We start from the raw sequence: 18943 nt of genomic DNA on the forward strand, positions 1-18943 counted from the left end.
AGTAGTGATATACCATGTTATCCTGGGGCTTCCTCTTGTAGTACGCAAGGACCCTGGTTTCCAGGACGAAGTACCGCATGTGGATGAAAGAGCGTCCGATCTTCCGCCTTCCAATACGAACCATCCATCCCTCATACACCGCCTTAGACATCTTTTCCCGTATTCCTCTCAAACGCCTGAACCCTTCTATCCAATTTTTAAACTACAGCGCCATGAGTGTTTACAGTAAAATATCAAATTGTGAGCGAGGGAGAAAGAAGCGAATAGGACGAGCAGAGCCGATCACAAATCTTCCTCAACTTGAAGTCAACCCTAGCGTTAAAGAAAGAACTCGATTGGCGAGCAAGCAGCTCTCAGACAGTGGACGACGAGGTTGGATAGTCCTCCTTGCCGGGCGGCAACGTCAGCCGGGATCGATCGGTACGCCCAAAGCGGGCGGTGCCGGGATTGGAAAGAAGTTGGGGATGACAGCCGACCCAGTCGAGCCCGAGCCGAGCGAGGAGGTGGTGGACTGCAGAATGGGTTGGGTTTTTTAAACGATGACCCAGCGGCCAGCAAGCGGCGGACAGTTGATTAGGATGAGTAAACAAAAACCACCCCATCTGTACCAGCACATGGATTAGTAAACAATCCCCATTTTATTTTTACGGCCCTCCGCGTTTATATTGCAGCATGTTCCAATTTCCCTCTTCCAATTACACATTAATCCATCCAACAATTTCACATACCGTGGGAAAAAGAACAAAAAGTGGGAATATCACTCAGGACAATAATGAAGCAGTAGATATTCTTATATTTAAGGATGGAATCTTAACAATTAATTGTTAACGGTTAAATTTCAATTAATTTAAAAATATTAAATTGATAATTTGAATATTTTTCGATTTATTTTAATCATGAGTGAAAATTTTTCATAGAGTCGGATCGATTACCTAGGATCAATCAACATAAGTTAGATATATGATATCAACTATAAAAAAAAATGAGGGAATGTCACCCTCGAGACTATGGTGTAATGCTTAGACCTCCAAATATTTATTCTAAAAACTCAAGGTTGAGACTCAACTGCGACGAATTACAAGAGATTTTTTCTCCAATGGGTAGCGGCCCTGAGAAAGCAAGTTGTCTGAATAAACCATCATGAGCACCTCCCGATTTATCATGATAACCGATGAAAAAATTTTATAGAGACGGATCAGTCATCCCAATACCAATCAGTTCATAAAACTAGATACACCATGTCAACTTTAAAGATGAAAATAAGAAAAGAGAGAATATCAACTAGGACTATTATGTGATGGTAAGAGATAAGATGGACTTCATAAGTAACAAGAGTTCAAATCTCACTCAGCATTTTATATCGGGAGAGTTTGAAAATTTAAAATTTTATGATGTTAGGTTGTCCGTCAAAATTTATTCTAATGACATGTGAGAAACTTTTATAAGGTTTCATCAATGAGAACTAGATATTGAATTTTATATATAGGAGTGGTTTATATTCCATAATGACATTATAAAAAAATATTTTAAAAAAATCTATCCCGCTAAAAAATTGGATGATTTATATATATTTTTTAAGTTGATACTATATATCTAGTTTATAATAGCTTAATCCTATTAGAATCTGAGCGCAACGGAATACATATGCTAAATCATGAATCTTTTCGTGATATATATAGTTTTATATAAAATAACATAAAAACATACCTCAAGTCCTCGATAGGTGTGAATGATATCACAGACAGATAAGAACCCCACGTGTGACTCCTTTAATAGTATCCACACACATTAGATTACGAACTTGACACAATCCGTTAAGTGTTAGCCTCTTGGATCGACAAAGCCTTTGAAAGCATTATTGATCCTGTCTAAAATCTGAGTCAGACAAAAGACGGCTGAGATGACGTCGGTGTTGATGGATAGGTGACTTGGATACACTCGGCGTATGTGCACCGGAACGATGGACCCCCATATGGAGTTTAAGGACAGTGGTGATAAGACCGGTGGTACTTAGGCTCTGCGCACACTCAGATAAGTACACAGAACGTTAAAGACCATAAACCAGGGAAAAAGTCCTCGATGTATGCCCTCCGACATTCAAGTCAAGTACCTTTATTGACACAGTAGGGCCAATAAGAGGATGCAACGTCTGTAAAGAAAATAAAAAATTTTCTCTATTTTTCCAACTAAGATTAGTAGCACTATCATAATAATTATAATCTCAAAAATAAACAACTAATAAAAAAAAGAGACAAACAAATTCGACTTAGTTACAACCTATGTAGTTGTTAATCCAAGGCGATTACAAAGCTCTACTAGAAAAATCTCTTTCTCTGTAGGCAGAGAAGCCTCTTACACTCTTTGAAAAGCTTAGAAAAGACTAGGAAATGATTACAGTAGTTGTTCTCAAGTTGTTGTTGATTTCCTAGGTCCAGAGGTCTTTTTATAGCCCCTGGGAAATCTTATCTGAATCTTGAAGGCGCCTCCAAAGGGCTTGGAAGGTGCCTCCAGCGTGGCAAGTGGATAAAGCTTTATCCACATGCAAACGGCTAGTTTGATTGACCAAAGGCGCTTTCTATAGCGTTGGAAGGCGCATTCGCACTGTTAATCAAAGGCGCCTTTAGCCATGGAAAGCGCATTCGCACTGTTCATGGAAGGCGCTTTTAGCCATGGAAGGTGCTTTCCACAGAAGGCCGGAGGCGCCTTCAACAGTCTTTAAAGGCGCCTCTAGCATCACTTACAGCTCCATTTCGCTCCTTTGCTGCTGCGATCTCTTGAATGATTTCAGCCACTAAAATAGGGCTCACTCGAATCCAATTTCTGACCTTCACCTCGAGCAGGCTTCCGCTCCGGCTTCTCGTCCCTCAAACATCGCATACATTCTTCTCGTCCACCGGTGTACTCTTTTGCAACCCTTTTGTCCCTCGAATGCACCGTCGACTCCCTTCCCGTGTCATCCTTCTCGCTGGCTGCATCTTCCGCTCAACTTTTTATGCTCATAAGCTCCTGCACACTTAGACACAAGGATTAAAATAAAGCAGGACCCAACCTAACTTGGTTGATCACATCAAAATAACCACGGGGTCCAACACTTTTTTCTCAGAAGAACAGTGTACGAAGAAAAAAAGAACTGTAGAAGATGAGTACAAATGTGTGCGTACCTGGCTAAGGGAGAGGACCTCCCTTTTTATATGATAATGCGTGCCTCTGGAGCCTGACCACTATCATAGAATTTTGGGTGTCAGAACCTATTAGGTAATGGAGGACATATGGTGCTCCCTCATTGGTTGAAAGAATATTTCATTCATAGATGATAACAGACCATTGAAATATTTCCTAACGTATGACAGTTATTCCCTAATAGGAGGTTACGATTCTCTGACATCATTGTTGCCTAGTGCTTTCTATCCCGCCTAGGTTTGGCTATGGTCAGCTCGGGATGACCGTTCGGGTGTAACACCTGACTCGAGTCTAGATGAGGGAGACGAGTTATGGCGAGAGTCACACCTTTCATGCTTGGATCATCGAAAAGCCGACCAGGAGTTGTCTCACTGAAAGTACTAGGCTTGGCTATGTGGCCAGGGCTGAGAAACCCGACCAGTCGAGGCAGGTCAGGCATTACTCTAGGCTACATATGGTGTCTCAGATCTGGGATGACCCTGATCTGTCGGTACCTGACCGGAAATTATGCGACTGATGACATCATGCGGCCTAACTCCTTCTTTCCACTTCTATCTGCTGACTGTTATATCCTCTTGACTTCTGACTGCCCTTGTCTGCCACCTCCCCTTGACTTATGACTGCCCTTCCTTACCACATCCCTTAGCTTCTGACTGCCCTTGACTGTCACGTCCCCTTGTCTTATGACTGTCATGCCCCCATAACTTCTAACTACTACGTCCGCTTGACTTCTGACTGTCTGGCCTCATCGGGCCCCACCTTTATGCACCATATCACACACCCCTCAAAGTCTAGTTGAAAGATGCTCAAGTCCAACTGACTAGACCCCAACTTGAGTTGCATTTAATTTGCCACTATAAATGTTGCTTCTTTCCCCAGACCATCGGTATGACAATTTGTTTAATTACTCCATCAACCTCAGGAGAAGGGCCACTTTAATATCTGTAAAAGTTGACTTCTCCCCTCCTCCTCTTTAAAAGGGGTCGAGCCTCGCTCAGAGAGACACACTTCCATTTAACTAACACCCCTTAATTATAGATTCGAGCTCCGAGTTAGATGAACTGTAACACCTTCGTCAACAACTGACTCATATGACCCACCTGCTTACCTAGAAGGATATGGCATTAGCTGAGATGATGCAAGAGAGGGACCTTCAGTCTTCCCTTTGTAGGGAAATTGAAGAACTTTGGCTAGCTACTAAATCGCGGGCCCATGCTGAGGTAGCACTAAACAAAAAGCTTATTCAGACCTGGAGAGCCAAGCTCAATTCATGATCTACTTGAAAGAGAAACACGCCTCTTCCATGTCCCTTCTGCAGGAAGAAGCAAGGATTAAAGATGAAATCATCGCTCAACAATGACACACTCTTTAATTGACTCAGGATGAGATAGAAAAGACTCGAATCCATCTTGAGTAAGTAGGTCAAGCAGAACGTTAATACCTCGGGTGTCGACCCACGGCTAGCTCTGAAAGGGAGTTCTGAGCACTTAGATGACTTCTATGTCTTTACATATTTACGAATGTGATTTTGTTTGAGGGGTGTTTCCCTATAATTTATCAATTAAATATGGATCTGCTCGGGTTTCAGTGTTCATTTTTGTCCCCTTATTCCTTTCCTACTGGAAGTTCTTGTTTCCTGCAAATATCTTTAATAGAAAGGGCATTTTTGAATATCCACGAATTATATGACCATAACGACACCAATTACCCTCAGGAAAACTACTTTTGTGAGCCATGGCAAGGGCCCTACCCGTCTATCACCCCTGATGGGGTAAATTTAAAATATTAACCAAAAGGTAGTTAGTGAAGGTCTGCTTACTTATAATTCGCACGCACGGGGGGTGGGGGGGAGTAAAGAATGTCAACCGAGAGGTTGCTGGTCGCGCAAGCAGTCTCACTTATAACTCGTGTTGGGGCGAGACCAAGAGGTCATTGTGTAGGATCGAAAAGAATTTAGATATCTTCACAATGGTATCATATTGTCTACTTTGGGCCTAAGCCCTCATGGTTTTACTCTTGGGCTCTACCCAAAAGGCCTCATGTCAATGGAAATATCTTTCTCTTATAAACCCATGATCTTTCCCATGTGTTTTCAATGTGGCACTATGTTTGCAACCTTGTAACCCCAACAATCCCCCCTCAAACAAAGGATCACAAGCTTCCCATGTCCGATCCTCGACCCACCAGGTCTTCTTGCCTCTCGGTCTACCCGACCTACTAAGACTTTCTTGCCTAGCCGCAACTAGGACTTCCTGTCTGGTGTCTGGTCCTCTTGATCCAAACATAAGAACACCCACTTTCTTTGTTTGAGGTCAATATTGTACCCATATGGCTCAATCAGACCATAACTCTTATGCACAGTCAGCGGTTAATCCTTCTGACAATCTTGGCTCTATACCAATTATAGGATTGAAAAGAATTTAGATATCTCCACAATGGTATGATATTATCCACTTTGGGCCTAAGCCCTCATGGTTTTGCTCTTAGGCTCTACCCAAAAGGTCTCATGCCAATAGAGATATCTTTCTCTTATAAACCCATGATCTTTCCCATATGTTTTCAATGTGGGACTATGTTTGCAACCTTGCAACCCCAACACATCGATCGTGAGAGCATACTCACTTATAACTTGCGCTGGGGCGAGAGTCTGGAGTAATGGCCAGAGGTCGTTGGTTGTGAGAGTATGCTCACTTATAACTCGTACTGGGGCGAGGGTCTGGAACGCCAACCAAGAGGTCATTGGTCATGAGAGCATGTTCACTTATAACTCGCACTGGGACAAGAGTCTGGAACGCCAACCGAAAGGTCATTGGTAGTGAAAGCATGCTCACTTATAACTTGCACTAGGACGAGAGTCTGGAATGCCAACCGAGAGGTCGTTGGTCATGAGAGTATGCTCACTTATAACTCATATTAGGGTGAGAGTCTGGAACACCGGCCGAGAGGTCATTGGTCGTGAGAGTATGCTCACTTATAACTCACACTGGGGTAAGAGTCTGGAACGCCGACTGAGAGGTTGTTGGCATTTGAAGGAAATACCCCCGTGAGCTTAGCCTCATACACCTATGATCATGAAGCGTGTTACATAAGACATTAGTTAAATTTGAATTTTACTCTGATTTCGAGACGGGGATGAGGCGCCAAATTTTGATCAATGCTTCCAGCTGCCTCCTACTCTATTTCCCAAGGTAGTCGCATGAAATTTTCGATCCTCGAGGTATGGTGTCATTGTTCCCATATCACCTCTATGATTTCTCTATCTTTTCCTTTATAAATGTCACTTTATAGGAAGTTGACAGGTATTCCACAAACATCCCTTGATATGATGCCTCGGCATGCGTCCCGATAGTGTTGCTCTCCTTTGATCTGGCGGTTGTCATGAGCCCCACTGTTTCGATTATCCAACTCAAATCTCCATGCTCCTTAAGGGTTTTGGTTTAAAAATCCTAAAAGCCTCTAACAGCTATTCATCGGTGCTTTGTCTTCCTCGACCTTTCTGTTGGAATCTTGACGTTTGCTAGAGGGGGGTGAATAGCGTCTCACACAAATCGTCGCTTCCTATGCTTGTTAGTACACAGCGGAAACAAAAATACTAACAAACAAAAGCAAAGCTAACCCTAAAAAACAATAAACAAGAAGCAAACCCAATGACACGTTGTTTAACGTGGTTCGGAGATGAACCTCCTACTCCACGACTATCCATAAGGTAGACGATCCCAATCCGTCGGTGGATGACTCCCCGGAAAATCTCCAGTTAGCTCGTGTAGCTCCTTGTGGGTGGAGAAACCTCGCCACAAACTCTCACCAAGGACTCTTGAGAAGCTAGGGCACTTGTATACTACTAATAGGGGTTAACCACCTCTATTTCATGAACCTCAACCAAGTTCCCAAGGCTTGGTTATATAGGCCACGGGTTGGAAAACCCCGCCTACCAGTCGACTGCTAAAACATGCAGTCGACTGTCCTCTGTGGAAATTCGATCGTTACATCCCAACGGCTCGATTCCACACTAACGGAGCGAACAGAGACATTCTGTTCGCTGCCAGTCGACTGCCCCAGTCGACTGCACCAGTCGACTGCTAAAACATACAGTCGACTGCTACAATACTGCTATAGTAGCGCTACAGTACTGCTACAGTAAACCCCTAAAACTATGATTTTACTCCGAGTACAATCTCTCATGCACTCGTACCCTTACCCTTATGACTTATTTGACGCTTCATTTGTAGCTTTAACCTCTTGCCTTGAAGCCTACTTCCTTTGGCTCTCGTCCCTCGGATGCATTCAAGCCCGCGGCTCGTCCCCAATGTCATCCTTTGCGTATGTCTCGAAGTCGCTTCCCTCGGCCCTTGTCCTCGCTGCCTTGTCCACGGTCCCTCAGATGCTCCATCCTTTACCGAACCCGAAGCCATCAACCTGAGTCACATGTGTATCCTGCAAACCTGCACAACTCAAATACACATATCAAATACAAGGGTGAACCTAACTTAAACCCTTTGCCCAAACACCAAAACACATGGTCGCACGAACCATTGGGATTGCTCCAACACTTTCCTCTATGATTGCATTTTCTCGTTCACTTTCTTCTTCACGCATCTCCTTTATAAGTGCTTCTCCTCCCTTACCCTCTGCTCCTTCATTCTTCGATTTGAGAATGGCTGGAGAAACGGTAGTACCGTGGTATGTGTATTTTCATTTTGCTTTTAATAGGAGTGACCTCAGGGCGGCGAAATCTAGTTTGCATCTTTCTGAAGTATACCAGCTTCGCGTTCCCGAACCTAATGACCATCCTTATCCTCCTCCTGCTGGCTTCATGACCTTCTTCAAAGACCAGCTTCTCGGCGGTCTTTGTTTTCCTATTCCTTCTTTATTTTCCCCCTTAAGTCGGTACTTTAGTACCCCCTTATCCTACTTCACTCCTAATGCCTTCCGCGCCATATGTGGAATGGTCATCTTATGTCGCCTGTATGAGATTCCGTTGACCCCTCAACTTTTTCACCATTTCTATTCCCTTAAGCGATCGGAGTCGGGCATCTTCATAGTGCAATCCAGGACCGGGTATAAATTTTTTTAAGGGCATGCTATCTTCCAATAAGGGTTATAAGTTTTGTTTTTTCTATGTCCAATTACCTGAGTCCATGACCTGGCCTGTCGAATGGCGCCTCAATCTTCTCCCTCCTTTCGAGTTAAGCGACCATCAGCACCAGCCTGCTTATTTGATCGCTTCTGAAAAACTGGATGGAGTGTAACTTCAACTCTCATCACTGTCATGGGAGAGCGTGTTATATACTTTTGGGTTGAGCCTCATCCATACATCTCTTAGCATACCTTTTGGTAAGATTACTCGACTTTCCTTGCATATCTCCACTAACTGAGGTATTTTCTTTTGTCTGCAGAAGTCGTCATGTTCAAAGCATTCGCCCTCGATTCTTCCACGATGCCTAACGCAATCCTACAGAAACGAGGTAGAGAAATTATGGCTGGCCAGGAGGTTCCCCAGGCCAACGCCTCAGCCAGGGATTCCTCTCAACAGTCGAGGGACCCTGAGACCCCCAAAGCTGAATCACTTCCCAACAAGATAGTTGCTGGTGAGAGGGCTCCCTCTCTGGATTCCGAGCAGCGCTTGCGTCTTCAACACAAGAGAAGGCATATTACTCCATCAGTTTAATCTTCTCCACAGAGGCTGCCTATGTCGCGGGCGTCCTCCAAGGCAAAAACTCCCGCCCGAGTGAGCCCTCCAGCTTCATCGGAGGCTGCAGCCTTTCTTGTCCCTATCCCCGTCCAGGAGCAGACAACCACCTGAGCGAAAGGCCAGCTCGGGACTTCTACACCTTCTGCTCCTCCATCCTCGAGCCGACAATCGCCTTCGGCTCTTGCTTCCTCTTCCCGCCTTAAGGAGCGAGCCAAAGGACAGTATACCTTCACTTCTTCATTTCAGTTGACATCCTTACAAGTGTTGGGTCCAATCCCCTCCTCTAGCACCTCTCTTAACTGTCATCGGGTGCAACTTCATGGTGCCTTAGCCGATTCATGGAAAAGCACTGCCGACCAAATTTTGGAATGCCCCCAATTGAACTTGGCCAACCAGTTCTCCCAACGACTAGTGTTGGTAAGTTTTATCTGCTTCATTTTTATGTCCTTGAAATACTACTAATCTTACCCGCGCTCTTTACAGACCTGTGTCATGGGGCTGAGCCTCTCCAGGATGTAGCTGGTCTTCACTGGTAGAATGAGTCTTTGAGGACTCAAATTCAAAAAATGGCGTCTCCCTCGACCGCTGGTCGCGCCTTTGATCTAACGACCTTTGAGAGTCTTATTCAGTTTCACTTGCAAATGACAGAGGACCAGACTCAAACTGCCCAGGACCTAGCTCGCCTAGAGTTCGATAAGGTAAAGTCCCTGGAGACTACCTTGAAACCAGTGAGTCCACGCTTAAGTCTGAGAGCATGAGGCAAGTTCAAATCCTGTCCGACTTAGAGGTGAGCGACGCAGAGGTTACCAACCTCTCTTCCCAACTGCAGGACCTCCAAAAGGTACACACCTCTCTATGGATAGACCTGGCGCCTAAAACGGTAGTTGTATCTGCTAGCACCGATCGAGAGGCAGCCCTTCAGCAGCAGTTGGATGTGGCTCAAGCTGCTCTCAAGTCTACACAAGCAGAGCTTTCAGCGGCTAAGGCGGAGTTAGCAGATGCTCGCCAGGAGGTGGTCAAGGCATGGGATGACACAAACAAGGCAAGGGACTATTAGGCGGGCGAGGACTCTTATCTAGCAGCTCACAAGACCTCCTTCTTAGCTTCCAAATATTTTGAAGCTAAGGTAGACCACATCATCGTCAGATGCTTTGTTATGATGGCACAGGGGCTTTGTTGTAGCTGTAAGAAAAAGGGTTGCTTCGATCGGCTCCTCCTGAGAACTTCCTGGACCGGACCCGTCTTCTCAACGAGCTTCCTAACAAAGCTTTCCCTACTTTTAAATAGTTGGTGTCATTTTGTAACTGCCTTTATTTTGAATGATAATGTAAGGCCTCAAACTTCTTAGTGACTTTAATCTTGAAATTTCTTTGAGATATTGTATAAGGGTTGCATGGATGGACATGTTATTAGTATGCAATGTGGTGTTGGAATGTCTAAGGGGGCCCGTCCAAGACCTTGAGACATTTTACCTTATATGATTACGTAACTTGTTACATGTTTGACCCCTTCTTGGATGTCGGGTCAACTTAACACCCGGGCAGACTCCTGAAAGGGTCATTCCATCTGATCGGACGCTAATCCTTACTGACCACTACCTCTCCCTAAATGGGTTACGTAGTATAACTACTGATCTGTCGCGAGCCACAATGATTTCCAAGTCCTCCCACCAGCCCGGGCGAGGCTCACTGTAGCTTCTCCTATTTCCAATGTTATAAAGACTTCTACTCTGTTTTTACCACGTGTCTTTTGATCCTGCTTTTTCTGACAAGAAGACTTCTGCACAATATTTCAAGATGATCCAATGGCCAACATTGCTTCTACACCTGCGGATGATGCCATCTACCTCCTCTGCGGATCGCATGATTGGCGCCGATGTCAAGGCCTTCTTCCAGGCGTCCCCCTGACCACTATAAATACTTTGTTTCTCTCCGTTGGACTTCTTGCTAATAGCTAAAGTTGCCTTCCCTTCTTTTCCTTCTTCCATGCTCTCGCTTTTGCGCCTTCTATTTGTAACCCTGACCTCTCTATGAATTCCCCCACACCTAGGTACTCTCCTGGAGTCTCAACCTTCAGCAATGTAGATTGGACAATCTCTGCTTCATGTTTGAAGTGTCTACAACTATGCACATCATTATACCTTTCGAGGCCCATCAACTCTTTCAACCTCTCAGGGTTATGTGACTTTTTTCAAAGAACAGATTGTGGCTGATCTTTATTTTCCTATTCACCTTTTTTTCTCCAATATGAGTCGATACTTTCGCATTCCCCTTTGTCAAATCACCCCCAATTCCTTTAGGATTCTGTGCAAGTTCATTCTTATCTGTGACTTGTGTGATATTCACCGGACTCCTCATCTATTTCACTGCTTCTTCACTCCTCGGTGCTATAGTGAGGGTCTTTTCTACTTCTAGGCTCATACCTAGACTAATCGTTTTGCACCCTTACCCCCTTTAGACATGGAGTGGAAAGATAAATACATTTTCCTCCGCTTTCCCTCTATTGTGGAGTGGTCTATCGAGCGGCGATAATTTGTTCCTTCGACGCCTCCTTTGGGAGACTACCGCTCAGACCCTACTTTTGTGGAGGCGTTATCACAACTAGAGGGTTGGTGCTTTGATCTGATGTGTTGTTAATGGAGGATGTGATGTATTTATTTAGGCTAAGTTCCGTTCTTTCAGAGTTGTCACACTCCCTTGGTGAGTATTACCTTCACCCTAAGTTGCTCTTGCCTTTCGTGCTAACCCTCATTTTGCTACAGTCGACACTCTCGCCCGATCGTCTTTGACCAGGCCCCTCCCCCTAAGCGCTTTAGAAATAAATCACTGATGATGCATAATCTTAGATAGGTGGAGCCTTCCGTATTCTACTCCAACCGCTTCCGAGGTGGCTGCAGCTACTGTCTCTTATCTGGCCGCCTCTCAGGTGACGCTTCCCGCACACTCTGTCCCAGAGTCTGCTAGGCGGACTCATCTTGCTCCTCTCGCTCGTCACCCCCAAACTCCAGAAGAGAGGTCTGACTCAGACGAACAACTACTTTCGCGTTAACCAAGGCGTAAACCTATTGGATCCCGCCTAGTAGCTGAGGCCTACGCTACGACCTCACTACCTCGGTCAACTCCATCTTCTGTTCCCGATCCACAACTCTCGGACGACCCTATCATTCCTCTAGAAGCCCCGATTAGGAGCCGATCGAGGGAAGACCTTAGTCATTAAAGAAGAAATTGATTCGGAGTGGCAATCTACACCAGCTACCTTGGTCGGGCCATCTTCCCCTCGACCTGGCCCGAGCGGGACCACTCTTGGATCATCCCAGTCTCAACCCTTCTGTTTCCACATTATCATGCCTTCAGAGTGGAGATTGCGTTAAAACCCCTCTGCCCAAGCTAGCTCTGTCTACTATGGGGACAACTAGCAACTAATTGGAAGGAGATTATGCATCAAATGGATAACCTCCCACTCCCTACTCAAGTGGACCTGTTATTTGAAAGTGCCACCGTGGTAAGCCTTCACCTTCTCTTCTTGTTCCTCTCTTGCTATTCTGACTATACGTTTATATGAATAGATTTTTGCTGAGGCGATGCACTTGAGTCAGTCGTTCTCGCACCTGCATCAGCTAAATAAGATCCTAAAGGATTGCATTACCGACTTGGAGTCTCATCTTTCTGACCCCTCTTAGGCCATGCTCCAACTAAAGGCAGAGGTGGAGACTTTAAGAAAGTTAAATACATCCCAAGAATAAAACCTAGGCGAAGTGTCACTAGAGGCTAACCGACTACGGGATGACAAGAAGACACTAGAAGCTCTCCACCAGTCCTCTGAGGTTAAGTACCAAGAAGAGCTAACCCTCAAGGAGAAGGCTTAGTCAGAGCTAACTCAATAAATCGTAGCCCTGGAGAGCTTTAGGCTCATGCACAAGCAAGAGATAGACTGTTTGACTAAGGAACTTAACTCCAAGGACGTGCTCCTCATAGACCATAGGAGAGACCTAAAATCCCAAGCTGCGGAACTGGCCACCTTATAGGAAGAGCTATCTCAAACCCGATTTGCCATGTCGCATTCAACCCAGACCTTAGAGACTTATAAGGCGGGGGAGAGTGAGCGCCTCTTAGCTGATCGGGCAGAATACCTACACTCTCCAAAGTTTGGCATTCAAGTAGGAGATTGTTTCGTCCGATCGTTGGCCTATGGAGCAGTGGGAGCAGTCCAACAACTCCAAGAGAGAGGGTACATGTCGTCTGACCCCCTAAGGATTTTCTAGACCATCATCAGATTATTAAAGAAATGTTTGATGATGTTTTTTTCGAATTTAAATGACTATTTATCTAGCATATAGTCTTGTTTTATATTTATAAAAGCTTATCATGGCTTCTTAGTTTCTGCTTTCTATTGGGGTTTTCTGGATCTGTGTGGGTAAGTGGGGCTGAGCTCGTTAGGCGACGAGCCAAAAGAGCTTGTTTTAAAAGGTCTTTTAGATCTTTGCCCGCCTTGGCTGAGATAGTTAGTCAAGGTTTAGAAGAGCTTTGTTTGAGGCTTGCATAAGAAGCAGTAGGACTTAACTAAGTCCTGCATCTATGACTTGAGGACTTTCGGAGTGCCTCATTAAAGGAATTAAGCTTAATCTAGGTCGGGTTTGCCTGTCCTGGGCTTTTGCGCATATGCCTGTAGTGCTTATTCCCCAGCCTTAAATCTTTCTCTCAAACAACTACTGTTACAATGGGTAATATTTTTAGACATGATAAGGTTGGAGATAAATAACACTCCACTGGTGGTCCAACCTTTTACCCTGGGTGTCCTGTAGGTAATAGACACCGGACGCTAGTTTCTTAATGACCTTATAAGGGTTATCCCACTGAGGTGCTAACTTAGTTACCTCTCCGACCGATTTGATCTTTTTCTATACTAAATCCCCTTCTCTAAAGAAGCAGGGGATCACCTTCTTATTATAGGTCTGTCGCATCCTTTGCAGGTACGTGGTTAACTGGGCAGCTACCCTCTCCCGGATTTCACTGATTAGATCTAGCTTTAAAAACCGCCGCTCAACATTCTCAAGGTCATACAATAATCGCCAGTCGAATGGAACTCCAACCTCGACCGGCACGACTACTTCGTTGTCGTAGACGAGATGGAAGGGAGTGAGTCATGCACTCTCTCGTGGAGTCGTACAATATGCCCAAAAAATACTAGGGAGCTCTTTGACCCAATCGACTCCCACATGGTCCAGCTTGACCTTTAGCCTGTGAACTATCGCCCTGCTAGTGACCTCCAACTGTCCATTGCTTTGCGGATAGGCCACGAAAGTGAAAGTATGAGTGATGTCAAATCCTCGACACCATTCCTGAATCTTGCGTCCTTGGAACTGTCGATCATTGTCTGAGACCAATTTATGAGGGATTCTGAATCGGCACAAGATGTTCTTCCATAGGAACTGGATGACAGCTCCTTCCATTATCTTAGCCAGGGCCTCTACCTTCATCTACTTAGAGAAGTAATCCACCGCCATAAGTAGAAAGTGCTTCTACTCGGAAGCCATATGGAAAGGTTCCACGAAGTCCATACCCCATTGGTCGAAGGGGCAAGAGACTATTGATGTTCTCAAAGTCTCAGTCGACCGATGGGTCAGGTTCTGATGCTTTGTGTAAGAGAGGCAGATTGTTACTAACTGTTGAGCATCCCTTTGCAGGGTGGATCAAAAATACCCGGCCAGGAGTACCTTGCAAGCCAACGTCCTTCCTCCTATGTGATTATTGCAGATCCCTGATGAACTTCTTGCAGGGCATATTCTACCTCGTCTGGGCTTAAGCATTTAAGCAGTGGCCGAGAGAATGTCCTCTTGTACAATTGATCCCCGATCAGTGTATACGCATGAGCTCTTTTTATCATCGATCTGGCTTCTTCAGCTCCAGCAGGTAGGACACATTGTTGAAGATAAATGATCATTGGAGCTCTCCAATCGATTGGTTCTTCCAGATTGTTCTATAGGTTAATTTGGGTTATCAAAAAGCTTTGGGCTATTGACTTGTCCATAACCCAAGTGGTTAAAGAGCTGGCAATTTTGACTAACTCATCTGCTCTCTAGTTGTCTGTTCGGGGAATCTTGGTTACTATGACTTCTTTGAAGCCTTCCTTCATTCTCTCATATGCTTGTCTATATAACTATAGCTTTTCACTATTGACTTCAAAGTTATCAACCACTTGTTGAGCCACCAGTTGAGAATCTGAGTAGATGATTACCTGGGTTGCTCATATATGCCGAGTTGTCTGCAATCTAGCTAGTAATGCTTCATACTCTGTCTCGTTATTAGTAGCTCTGAAGTTTAACCGGATCGCTAGTTGCATGATATCTTCTTGAGAGGATATAATGAGTATCCCTACTCCACTTCCTTGATGAGAGGACGACCTATCAACATATATTTTCCATGTTTCCTCAGCATCACCTTGATGGATTTCTGTTAGGAAGTTGGCCAGGGCATGCGCTTTGATGACTGTTCAGGCTGATATTGTATATCATATTCTCCCAATTCGGTTGCCCATTTGATGAGGCAGACGGCTATCTCTATATTGGTAAGGGCCTTCCCCATGGTGCTATTAGTCAGGATAATAATTGAGTGTGCCAGGAAGTATAGTCTTAATCAGCAAGCCATGAGAACTAATCCGTAAACAAACTTTTCTAGGGTCGTGTATCGAGACTCGGTCCCTTTCAATAGGTGGCTGAAGAAGTACACTGGTCATTGTACATCGTCCTGCTCTTTTACCAACACTGTCCCCAAGGCCTCAGGGGTAGCTGACAGATATACCCAGAGCAGTTCTCCTGCAACAGACTTAAACAGTGAAGGCAAGGTCTCCAGATGTTGCTTTAGTTCCTCAAAAGATTTGTCACACTACTCATCCCATTGGAACTTAGCAGCCCTTTTGAGTACCTTGAAGAAAGGGAACGCCCGATTTACAGATCGGGATATGAACCGAAAGAGCGTCGTAATCCTGCCCACCATCTTCTATGCTTCTTTCAGATTCCTGGGCGTCTGCATATCTCGAAGGGACTAAACCTTCTCCAGGTTGGCTTCAATTCCTCGCTCAGTAACGAGGTACCCTAAGAATTTTTGCCCTCGAGCTCCGAACAAGCACTTCAGTGGATTTAACTTTAATCCATACTACCACAGCGTGTCACAGGTTTCCTCCACATCAACGATAAGGTTTCTTACTATGGTAGATTTGATCAGGATGTCATCTACATAAACTTCCACATTTCTCCTTATTTGCTCTTAGAAGATCTTGTTCATCATCCACCGATAAGTAGTTCTGGCATTACGTAGATCGAATGACATAACTGTATAACAAAAAGTACTGTCTGCTGTGATGAAACTAATTTCCTCCTGATCTTCCTCGATGAGAGGGATCTGGTTGTATGCTTGATAAGTGTCAAGCATGAAGATCCTCTCGCAACCCGAGGTTGAGTCCACCATCTGGTCGATCCTTGGTAGCAGATAGTAATTCTTAGGGATGGCTCAGTTGTGGTCTCGGAAGTCTATGTAGACCCTCCATTTATTGTTAGGCTTAGACACCAAAACCACGTTAAATAGCTAGGGCGGAAATTATACCTTTCTAACATGTCCTACCTTCAAGAGTTGATCAACTTCAGCTCTGATAATCTTATTTTGCTCAGCCGAGAAATTTCGCTTCTTCTGTTTGACTAGCCGAAAATTAGACAAGAGGTGTAGCTTATGCTCAACTACCTCAAGCTTGACTCTCGGTAGCTCCTTGGGGGACCAGGCAAAGATGTCCCTATTGTATGTCAAGCATTTAACCATATCTGTCTTGATCTCGATCGACAAATTACCTACTATGCGGGTGATGCTCTCCGGACGCTCTGGAGAGAGCCGGACCTCCTCCCAAGGGATGGGCTCCTCTTGGATGACATGAATTCTTTCATCTTGGGTTCTTTAAGCTTTGCGAGCCTCCACTTTCACCATGTCGATGTAACACCTACGGGAGATCAATTGCCCTTCCTTGACTTCCCTGACCTAGTCGCCCACAGAAAATTTCATCTTTTGATGGAAGGTGGAGACAATCGCTTGAAACTCTTGCAGTTTGGGTCTTCCCAAGATAATGTTATAAGAGGATGGAGAGTCTACTACAATGGAGAGTCCTCACCAATGGTTCGCTTTCCAAAGATATGCTAGCTTAATTAGTCCATTGGTTGCATCTCTTTACCAGAGAACCTGTATAGGGAAGTAGCCACGGGTCGGAGCTCACTAGCATCGATCTACATGCCTTCGAAGGCATTCTTGAACATCACGTCGACATAGCTTCCACTGTCAATGAAAACCCTAGCCACGCGGCTGTTGGCGATGATGACTTTGATTATAAGGGCATCATCATGAGGGAGCTCTACTCCCTCTAGGTCTTGTGGCCTGAAGCTGATTACGAGTCCTGCAGCTTGTTCTCAGCTGCATCCTACCTCATGTATCTCCAAGCGATGTTCGTGAGACTTTCGGGCTTGGGCAGAGTCTCCATCCGTGGGCCCCCGAAGATCATCTCGTTCTCTCATATGGCGGCATTTCCCCTGTTCTCCTCCTCAGGGGATTCCATTTGCTCCTTGTCCCAACCTAACTGTTAACCTCCGCTCTCGGATAGGGGATTACTTGATTGCCCTGCTGTAGTAGGCTGGTTGGCTATCAGCCTCTGAAGCTTAAGTGCAATCTCGAGCGGAGGCAGGATCAGTTCAGCGGCACATCGAGAGTCATGAGTGAAGATGATGCAGTCTCCCGTAGAGTGGGTGTGAAACTTGTGGTAGGTGTAATAATGAGGCTCCCACTGACCGAGTCTAGGGGCTTGGACTGTTTCTACCCGTTACTCTGCCCTGGAATCCTAACCGTGCAGAAATCCTGACTGGGCGAAAATCCTGGTCTGGAATCCTTGGAGGGGGAAAGGGTCAAGCTAGAGGTTAGGGCGTCCTTTTCTCTGATTTGTTGGCAAGAGCAGGTGCCTTATCTGCTTTCCACTGGGCCGTTTGGGCTTCTTCTACATTGATGTAGCTGGGCTACCTTCCCTAGCATCTCATCAAAATTCTTTACTGACTCCCGGATGAGAGCCCAGAAGAACTCCCCCTCCACCAGACCGTGGGAGAAGGCATTCATTAATATCTCTGAGGTAGTGGACGGGACATCCTAGGCTACCTGTTTGAAGCATTTGATATAACTTCTAAAGGGTTCTGCGGACCCTTACTTGAGGGTAAAGTGACAGTGGTCTATCTTTTGATACTTTTTGTTACTAGCGAAATGACACAAAAAAATGGTCTTAAAGTCTTGAAAGCAGGTGATGAACCCGTTTGACAATCCATCAAACCATTTTTTTGCCAAGCCGAATAGAGTGTTTAAGAACACTCGATACTTGATGGTGTCGCTGTATTGGTGCAGCAACGCAGCATTCCGAAATTTTTGTAGATGATCCTTTGAATCCTTGTTACCATCATATTCTCCAATAGATGGGGGCTTGTACCCCTTCGGTAGCTTTTCCTCGAGTACCCTTAGAGAGAATGACACTTGCTCCTCATGCATCACACTTGGCTCCTCTCGGAGGACTACAACTTTCCCCTTCTTTGAATTTTTAGATGGGAAACTCTCAGCCATGGAGGTCTGCGGTTGCTTTTTCTTATTATAATAGTCTAGGTAGGGCTCGCAATAAAAGGTTTGAGGGAAATTCTCATATTGTTTCCTCTTAGACCCCCTGTCAGAAACGTGGGTATGGTTTTTTGAAGCTACTAGCATGTTGTGTGGATGTGAAGTAGTAGTGTGTTTTTCGGAAACCACTCGCCTCTTGACCTCCTTGAACAGTTCGTACTCTCCTGCTGTCATGGTGACATTGATCCTTCCAGTATCCTCCATCTTCATGCTCAAGAACATGTAAAGGAAGTTCCCACAGATGGCGCTAAATTGATCATATTCGGAATCTGAGTCAGACGAAGGGCGCCTGAGATGGCTTCGGTGTTACGAATAGGTGACTTGGACATATTCGGGGTATGTGCATAGGAAAGACGAACCCCCATGCGGAGCTCAAGGATAGTGGTGATGA

The 18943-nt window shown here is 45.1% G+C and overlaps 1 protein-coding gene across 2 annotated transcripts in view; it reads right to left on the reverse strand.

Moving 5' to 3' along the window:
* Positions 1-555, reverse strand: part of LOC122018590 (protein ENHANCED DISEASE RESISTANCE 2-like) — a 71962-nt gene extending 71407 nt beyond the window's left edge. Inside the window, exons 1-2 of one of the 2 annotated variants that reach the window (XM_042575958.1) lie at positions 301-554; positions 14-202 (exon numbers count right to left, since the gene is read on the reverse strand). In XM_042575958.1, coding sequence (XP_042431892.1) covers positions 14-151 — 138 coding nt within the window. In that variant the 5' untranslated portion in view covers positions 152-202; positions 301-554. Of the gene's footprint in view, positions 1-13 lie in introns of both variants that reach the window. The other variant, XR_006121831.1, reaches the window with a different exon arrangement.
* Between the last annotated feature and the right edge of the window lie 18388 nt (positions 556-18943).

The sequence above is a fragment of the Zingiber officinale genome, chromosome 9A (genome assembly GCF_018446385.1).
Source record: "Zingiber officinale cultivar Zhangliang chromosome 9A, Zo_v1.1, whole genome shotgun sequence".
Taxonomy (NCBI): Eukaryota; Viridiplantae; Streptophyta; class Magnoliopsida; order Zingiberales; family Zingiberaceae; genus Zingiber; species Zingiber officinale.